Below are 9,042 nucleotides of genomic sequence, written 5' to 3'. Positions count from 1 at the left end.
TGATGTTAAATCATAAAAAGGTAATAGAAAATACATTTTTCAAAAAATCACTTGTACCTACTAATAAATATTTAGATTAGGCATTATGATCAAAATATGATTGTTGCTCATACCAGTAAACGTTTTAAGAATATAATTTATTTTGAAAAAACTATATTTAAAAATCATAATATATTTTTAATGTTTGAATAGTTAACTTTCAACTTGGATTGGCAAATCATAGCAAAATCGTTCGTGTTACCCACTTTGAAGAATCCCACTAAAGCGTTATATATACATGCACTTTCTGGAAGTAAAGAGGTTTTTAAGGAAAAACTCATAAGATGTGAAAAATGTTATTTGACCGTTCACAAAGTGTGCTATGGCATAACTGTAGATACAAGTAGTCAATGGTTGTGTGATCGATGCACGAAAAATCCTAAGTTTGCTGTAAGTGTATTATAAAAAATAAATGAGATGGTGGCGCAAGTCGCAAATAATTTTCAAGTTAAATGAATACTCGTTTGACTCAAGAATTTATTATTTTTTATTTTTATCATTAAATTTAAGTTCTTTCTGTTTCTCATTGTTATAGTTTCATAGATTAATTTGTATACATAAAAAATATTTAATTTATCAAAAATAGTTTATAATAAAATATTAATATGTATTGAAATGTATGTACCTATAGGCTTGTGTATACTGTCCATTGAAAGGTGGTGCTATAAAAAAATTTAAAATCAATGGATGGTCACATGTTGAATGACATCTTTTTGTGCACGGCAGTAGTCCATTAACTACCAATACTTTTTCAACAGACTTTATAACTCAACCAAAAGGTATATTACTGGTTCATCCTTAAGTTGTATATTTTTATACCTAAATTATGCAACATTTTAAATGTATTAAATATTTTACAGTGTGTAATATGCAATTTAACATCTGGTATTGTTTTCGTTGCTCTGGAAGCAATTGCTGTGCACAGTTCCATATTTCTTGTGGAATATTTGCTGGATATAATTATCAAATTCAACAAAAGAGGAAGCATATTGCTTTAATGTATTGCAATAATCATTCATATATTCCAGATCAAGTAAGTTATTCTTCACATTGCTTATTATATTAGTAATTTTAAGGAGGATGTTTGTATTTTTAGAACAAGATAGTTCATATAAATCAAAAAGTATGGGCAAGACACTTGCAACATAAAAGGATCTCTGAATGTCGAATAATAAAAATTGATAAAACTCCTTTAGGTATTGTGAAATTCAGTGATAATACAATATCAGACAGTATTACACTAAATGAAATTAAGGTATTCTTGTTTGTTTTATTTTTTGTATATTATTATCATTAGGTAAAGCCCCTTATGTTATATCACAAATTTACAGATATCTAAAAAATAAAATGTTATGCCATCAAAATACAACATATGATTTTGCATACATCTATACTCTTTTCAGAATTAGAACTCACCAGGTGGCCACAGACAAAACCCATTTTTCTATGTAAATCTGGTGCGTTTGTATTCTGAAAACAGTATAGATTGGATTTTTAAATCATTTAATCTATCAACTTAAACCTGAAACTACCTGAATAACAGTATTACTTATATACATTTTCATGTTTTTGATTTATTTAATTATTGATATTGATTATAATATGATTCTTATGTTATTCAATTATTTGGTGATATTTCAGAATCATAACAAAAGAATTTGGTTGTACCATTGATATAAATAATATAAATCACTAGTTATACTAAGAAATATGTTATTTAGTTGATAGTTTATTTGATTTTGTATTGTATGGTAAAGATTGAATTAACACAAAAAATATTAAATGCTAATATACTTATAATAAATTAATCAACCGGATTCTTAGGAACTTAATTCTTTTAAAATGCATTTTATGACTGTCTTTTTTTAACGTTTGCCCTTTTTTTATTAACTACAGTCAAGAAAATTAAAACACTTGAAGTAAATAATATATTACTTACAACATAATTTACATTCTCTAATATTCATAAATAATTTTTTTATTGTAATTATTTTTTTAGAACTATGCAGATAATTTTCCACCCATTGACAAAATGATACATTTAAAATCTGGTGACAAAGGTTTATTTCTGGCGTTAAATTATAAGCACATATATACGGTAATTGTAATTTATCATATCACATTTAATTTGAATAACTTGAAATTAATGTTATTGTACATATCAGGTTGAATATAAGGATGGTACATCTGGTTGTCTATTCCCTGATGATATATGCAGTTTGGATGAACAATTTAATAGCAGTCTACAACGGCATGCTAAATGACCATCTGGGTTAACTAAACATAAAAAAGAAAAGAAAATAATTGATGTTTTATAAGTATGTTTACTTACTTAACTAACTATTTCATTTTTAGACTTTTAAGAACATAATATATATATATAGTTTAATCAACTTGTAAAAATTAATTTTATATATTGTACACATAATAATACTAAAGCTATACATTATAATATGATAATTATAGCTCGGAAGTAATAGGAGTTTCATATTATTCTATATGCTCCCGGTTTATAGAAGACCTATCTAAAAACCTTAGCTATACAATTGCGAGTATAAAAAAATTAAATTTTAAATGCATATTTTGTAAATCTTATGAAAAAAGTGCATATTTCTTGAACTTCATACGCATATAATGCATATTTAATATTTTCTAAAAAAATGTATCTTATTAATAATATTGAATATAAATCTCAATATTATTTAATTGAGGTATATTTATTTTTATCATCACAGTTGACTATTAATTTAACGACAATAGTTTGATTTGGAATTTTTAATAGGTAACTATGAATTTTTATGAATATTTATTAAATTTTCTTGTATATTTTACAATATTTTCATGCATAATTACATGCATTTTTATATATTTTTTCATTTTTAGATCCTATGACCTCTGAACCCTTATGATTACAGTTTTATTTTTACTACTTTATTATAATATTGTATGATATATTAATTATATGAAAAAAAAAAAAACTAATATTAAAATGTTAATTTTATAAAAGGTACAATATATTATAATTTATATTTTATCGTTAATTACTATTTATTAATTATTGTTCACGTTTGACAATCAACTTTGAGCATACATAACTAGTCATCCAACTATTTGATTAATTTCTCTAACTAGGCCACATTTTTCGTGTCTTTTAACAAACTAAGTTTGTTTGTTTTTTACCATTACAAACATATTTTTCATACTCCTTATGATTACCCAGAATATAGCAAAATGTATTTGTAATATCTTTAATTAATCCTATATAGAATAAATTTAAATAGATGTTCATAAAACATAAATTATATAAGTAATACAACATATGGAGTAGGTACGAGAATATGTGTATTTTTCTTTTTAAAATGTATTATGTACTTCAAACATAAATTTTTAGATTTTATATTCTAAGCAGAACAATTGCAGTTTTTACAAGAATTATTAATTATGTGGTTTTTTAAAAAAAATTTACTCTTGTGATTATTACCCTTTGCATTAATCTTCAACTCGAAGTTACTGGTAGCCAATTGGATAATAATTATTATGTTATAGTATATATAGTTGTACAGGATAAATGTGTTTTTCACCAAACACAATCATCCCCATTTTAATTAAATTATATTTTATATTCATATTTTTTTTAATTTTTATATAGATATACTTAATGAAGTCAAAGACTGTTTTATAAAATTTTTTAATTTTTTGTACTACTTAAATTGTATAATTTGGAGATACAAACTTCTGTTTTTCAAATAAAAACACTCTTTTTTTAAAGTAAATTATTTAATGGATAGTTTTTTTGGATATTTGTGGAACACAGTGTAAAATGATGTATCCCGTAATGCTGTTTAGCAATATTAATAATAATAATAATAACAACAATAATATGAATTAATTATAAAATACTCTTTAAAAAGATAAGGACACTCAGAATCAATTTCATAATACACCTACCACAATATTACGATAGTTTTTCATTGAATCTGAATTTCTTCAAATCCTACCACTTTTATAACGTAGTTACGAGATACACTTTAAACCCAGTGGCGTGCCATTACAATTGCTCTGCCTTTGATACATTTTTCACCAAATATTTACATTAGGTTTCTCTATAAATTATATAATTTAAAAAATATATGTTTTATTTTTGAGCTATTTATAAATATTTAAAATGTTCAACTTGTTTTAGTTATTTTCTATAAATATCAACAAAAATTTTTGTGCATTTTTAAAATTTTTTTGCATTTTTTGCATTTTTTTAATCGTTCTTCATAACTCTCACGCTGTTATAGTAGCAGTTCAAAAATATTAATGATACCTAATCACAATATTCGATTCTGAGCGGAGCGAGGAAGCTATTTTTTTATAATGGTGTTTATTTTTCTTTTTTTTTAATATCCTGTATACAAAATTTCTTCCAGAAGGAGTGCTTCGATTTCAACATATAGCACCTTATCTTTTAACAAATTGGATCAAGATGGTACTTTAGAAAGGTCATTTTTTGATTTTCTCAATAGTTATTTAATGCCACGGGGAAAACCACCGAAAAATTACGAAAAAACGCTAAAAATGGGATTTTAATTTCTAACGCTTTGTTTATCACCATTGAAACGAATAAAAAATTATAATATTATAATATTAATTCAACTTACATGATAAAATAAATAATAACTATATAAAATATCCAGACTGACAAACCATCTCCGCTCAGAATCGTTTTTCTTATACAATGATATTTTATCATTGAATTCAAGTCTAATACAACCCATTATACAATGACCCACTTGTAAACTACTGTACAGCAGAGCGACATCCACTTACCTGCTTTTTTGCATTTAAAGTTCATATTTTGGCAATTTCTTCTATTTATAATATTCAAATGTAAAGGCTCTGTCAAACAGAAAGCGTTATAACCCGCGTTAAAGTGGTAAATGACTCGTCGGCGTGGTGCTTTCTGGTCCTTTCTAGGACAATATCTTTAATATTTATCAACTGCTATTATAACAGCTTACGAAAAATGTTGTATTCCAATGTCCAAGCACTTCGACCTAACAAATAAAATTGAATTTTAAAAATTTTTAATTTAAAATATCAATAAATAGCTCTAAACGAATGAAAATATTTTGAAAAGTTTAACTTGTAGAAAATAATTATATAATAAACATTTGGTGAACATTTCAAGTACCTACGCCTAACAGTTTTTGAACGACAACAAAACAGGAAAATCGTCATATGACAAATTGTTTAATTACAGGTGAATATCCAATGTCTTTAAACTTTAAACGCCCATAAGAAAGGAATTTGACTTATCGGTAAACTTTTTTTCTGTTAAATGTAGAAAAACTTGTGGGGTTCTTGAATTAAATTTTCAAATCTTAGATATATAATATTATTATAGACAATTTTTTTAAGAATTTCTGACTCAAAATAATTTGAAAATGTTCATGATATTGATTAATTTAATCAAAATTCTAACTTCGGGAGCTCATAGAAAAGTAATGTTTATTTAAGCTTGACTTTTTTTTAATTTCCAAAAACAGCAATACTTATGAGGGTTCTTGTGTTAAATTTTCAAGTTTCTTGACCAGGCTAAACATGTTTTAATAAAAAAAACTTATGAAAATGGGTAAGTTATTGTCTAAATTTTATCGAGCATAGGAATTGATAAAATGAACATTCAGTAAAGTTTAAATGAATCTAGAGCTATTCGTTTTTGAATTAAAACAAAAAAAGAAAATCGTTACAAGCGAAATCGAGTGAATATCCAATATTGTAATAATATTAACTTCATACGCTCATAAAAATTTAATATGACTTGCCAGTAGACATTTTTTTTTTTGATAAAGGTAGACAAACTTATGAGAAATTACGTTTTAATTTTTCAAATCTTAGATTTAAAAAGAAAAATATTTAGATATGAATTTCTAAATCAAAATAATTTGCACATTTTCGTAAATTTTACGTATTTTGTCAATATTTTAAGTTTAAATGCTTATAAAAAAAATTGTGACTGGATTTTTAATAATTTTCATCTGTCTTAGAAACAATTTATTGGGAGCCTTCTATTAAATTTTTAAGCATTTTTACCCAACAAATAAAATTTGATTGATATTTATGGAATAAAAACTATATCCAATGTTGTAAAAATATTTAATTGATATTTATAGAATAAAAAACTAAAAAAATTGGATACTGAGAATGTCCGTAAACAGCTCAAAAAATTTTGAAAATGTTAATTTACAAATACATTATAATATTATAAATTACAACACAATAACTAAAATCGTTATTTTTATTTTTAGTTTTATTCGTTTCTATGGTGATAAACAGATCGTTTGAAATTAAAATCCCATATTTAGCGGTTTTTGTAATTTGTCAGTGGTTGTTTCCGTGACATCAAATATATATTTATATAAATTTATATAACTTTTTATATAAAATGACCTATCAAAAGTTGCTTCTTGTAGAATATTTGTATACAGAATAAAAAAAAATAAAATATAAACACCATTGTATAACCACTACATCCCTCGCTCCGCTCAGAATCTAAAATTAAAAACGCACATCATTGTAAAATCAATACATTCATCACTCCGCTCAGAATCTAAAATGTCTACCGGAAAGTCAAATTAAATTTGTATGTGTGTTTTAACTTCACATTTTTACAACATTGGATTTGAACTCGATGTTTCACGTAGCGATTTCCTTATTTATTGTATAATTCAAAAACGAATAACTGTAGATACTTGCAATAATTTACACCATATATGTTTTTATTTTATCAACTCCTATACTTAATACAATTTTCGAAATATTTTGACTCATTTTGACCGTTTACGGGCAATTTAAATTTTTATTAGATTTTTTTTCTATAAATGTTAGTTAAAAATATAAAATATAAAAAAACGTGACAATTAAATACAAGGCTTCTGATATGTTGTTACAATAGCCGTTGAAAAATATTAAAAATATGTTGGCACCCTTCTTTTTATAAGCATTTAAAATTGATAGTTAATATTGCTAGATAGTTAACTACCCAATCGAAAATATATGTCTTACACCGACACTCACAACGGGTTGTGTAATGCGCGTGTACTGGCTACCAATAGTTGGCTGGCCCTTAGGCTGGGACTATACACGGCGATATTTATCGAGCGGATTTCGCTGCGGTTTTCGTTCTGTCTGGCTTTACACAGCGAATTCGCGAGATGGATTCGCTCAATATTTTCGCCGCGATTTTCCAAATATTTAAAAATATTTATACCATAATTTTGAGTGTAAATCTAAAAATTTTTTATAAGGGTCTGAAGTTAGAACTATGACAAAATCCGTCAATATCACGAAAATGTGCATATATTATTTTAAGGTAGAAAATCATAAACATTTTTTATAAATACCTATCTAAGATTTGAAAATTGAATGCAAAATTCCTCATAAGTCATCCTAACAAAAAAAAAATTCTACTGTAAAGTCAAACTGAGTATATATATATTTTAGATTATTTTATTACAATATTACGGGCACAGTACCTACTGGCCAAAATTGTATCCAGTAGTCAGTACTGCATAAGTACTACATATTTTTTTATAAATATACCTAAATATTATATATAAAATAACAAATAAACAAAACCTAAACTTCTTTTCACATTGTCGCTTTATATATTAAATAATCAATAATTTATTAATCACATTGATTACCTATAGATACCTACTATTATGACAACATTTTTAGTAAAGTATAATATTTTATTATAATTGTATTTGTGTTGTAAAAAAAATTGTTGCCTCCCCCCCAGATCTTTGCTCTGGATCCGTGCCTGAAGTAATATAGAGATTAATACATTAAAATTTAAAGGGCATTGAGGTTTCGGCATCAAAATGTACCTACAATTGTCCACCTGCATCAAAGTGTTTTGAAAAACTAAACCGAATCCTGGTTGTGTTATCTGCACCCCGTCACCGAACTTAAAAATAAATTTAAAGAAAAAATACAAACACTGAATAACGATATATTATCTATTATTACAATAATAATATGTCAATATTATCAATACCTACCTACGATATTATTATAATTATGATCTGAGTAAACGTGTAAACCGTTTACAGTAAACGAGTACCTATCTGTGCTATGGGCTATCTCGCAGAATTTTGAGTTAATGTTAAGAACATAAATAAACGCTATTAAAAATAATACAATTTACTATACTATCGTATTCGTAAAAATATTTCAAGAATCAGCATGAATTTTTAAGCAAACTTTTATCGAGAGAGAGGCACATAGCCGTAGCCTGCAGGATTTTTTTTCTGACCCCCCAATGCAGAGTACTTACCTATTCAGAAAAGATGGTTGCGAAGAAAATATAAACATTTTTACTGTCCATAAAGGTGACGACAGACACGTATAAAAATTTGAAAATTAAAAAAAAAAACATATCATTGTAAAAACAAAACATTCAACTCAGAATCTAAAATGAACAAATAAATAAATACTAAATAATTAAACAATAATTGTTTATAATTAAAAATTGATTATACCAATGATACCATTTTTTACCGGTTTTCATACCTATTTACCTTTATAGCGCTTGCTGTAATTTCTAATACTCAGTTTGCTAGTTACCTTATGAGGATGTCAGCGCACTATTTGTTTTCTCTTTCTGACCCACGCGCAACATAGACAAAACACATTTGCGCAGAATCATATTTTCTATGTTTTTAAGTTATCTTAAAGTAAAATCACCCATTACGAAAAGATAGAGAATAATATTTTAGAGGGAATGACATATCGATTTTATATTTTATTGTTAAGTATTTGACTTTGTATTTGACTTTCAAAATAAACAAAAAATTGTTGTAAATTTAAATTATGTTTAAATTCTTTTGAAACATTATTTAAAGAAATCGATATGTCATTCCCTCAAAAATATTATTCTCTATCTTTTTTGTAATGGGTAATTTTACTCTAAGATTACTTAAACTCATAGAAAAAATGATTTTGCGTAAA

The 9,042-nt window shown here is 25.5% G+C and overlaps 1 protein-coding gene and 1 long non-coding RNA gene across 2 annotated transcripts; both read left to right on the top strand.

The window, feature by feature from the left end:
- On the top strand, positions 1-804 carry LOC107884160. Its single transcript, XR_001679742.2, has 3 exons — positions 1-20; positions 193-429; positions 671-804. It is a non-coding gene; the product is annotated as an uncharacterized LOC107884160 (long non-coding RNA).
- Positions 805-907: 103 nt separating this feature from the next.
- On the top strand, positions 908-2,390 carry LOC107884162 (lysine-specific demethylase 4C-like). The gene is made up of 4 exons (XM_016805710.2): positions 908-1,072; positions 1,136-1,294; positions 2,039-2,137; positions 2,205-2,390. The coding sequence occupies exons 1-4, from the start codon at positions 908-910 to the stop codon at positions 2,301-2,303; spliced, it is 522 nt and encodes a 173-aa protein (XP_016661199.1). The 3' UTR covers positions 2,304-2,390.
- The last annotated feature ends 6,652 nt before the right edge of the window (positions 2,391-9,042 follow it).

This window comes from Acyrthosiphon pisum, chromosome X, assembly GCF_005508785.2.
Source record: "Acyrthosiphon pisum isolate AL4f chromosome X, pea_aphid_22Mar2018_4r6ur, whole genome shotgun sequence".
In the NCBI taxonomy this organism is placed as follows: Eukaryota; Metazoa; Arthropoda; class Insecta; order Hemiptera; family Aphididae; genus Acyrthosiphon; species Acyrthosiphon pisum.
Note: the sequence above shows the minus strand (reverse complement) of the source record. Positions and strands in the feature narration are given on the sequence as shown.

Coding starts and splice junctions, on each gene's coding strand:
- LOC107884162 (XM_016805710.2), top strand. CDS start 908: ATGCAATTTAACATCTGGTATTGTTTTCGTTGCTCTGGAAGCAATTGC. Junction 1,073..1,135: donor ATTCATATATTCCAGATCAA/GTAAGTTATTCT, acceptor TTGTATTTTTAG/AACAAGATAGTTCATATAAA. Junction 2,138..2,204: donor ATTATAAGCACATATATACG/GTAATTGTAATT, acceptor TGTACATATCAG/GTTGAATATAAGGATGGTAC.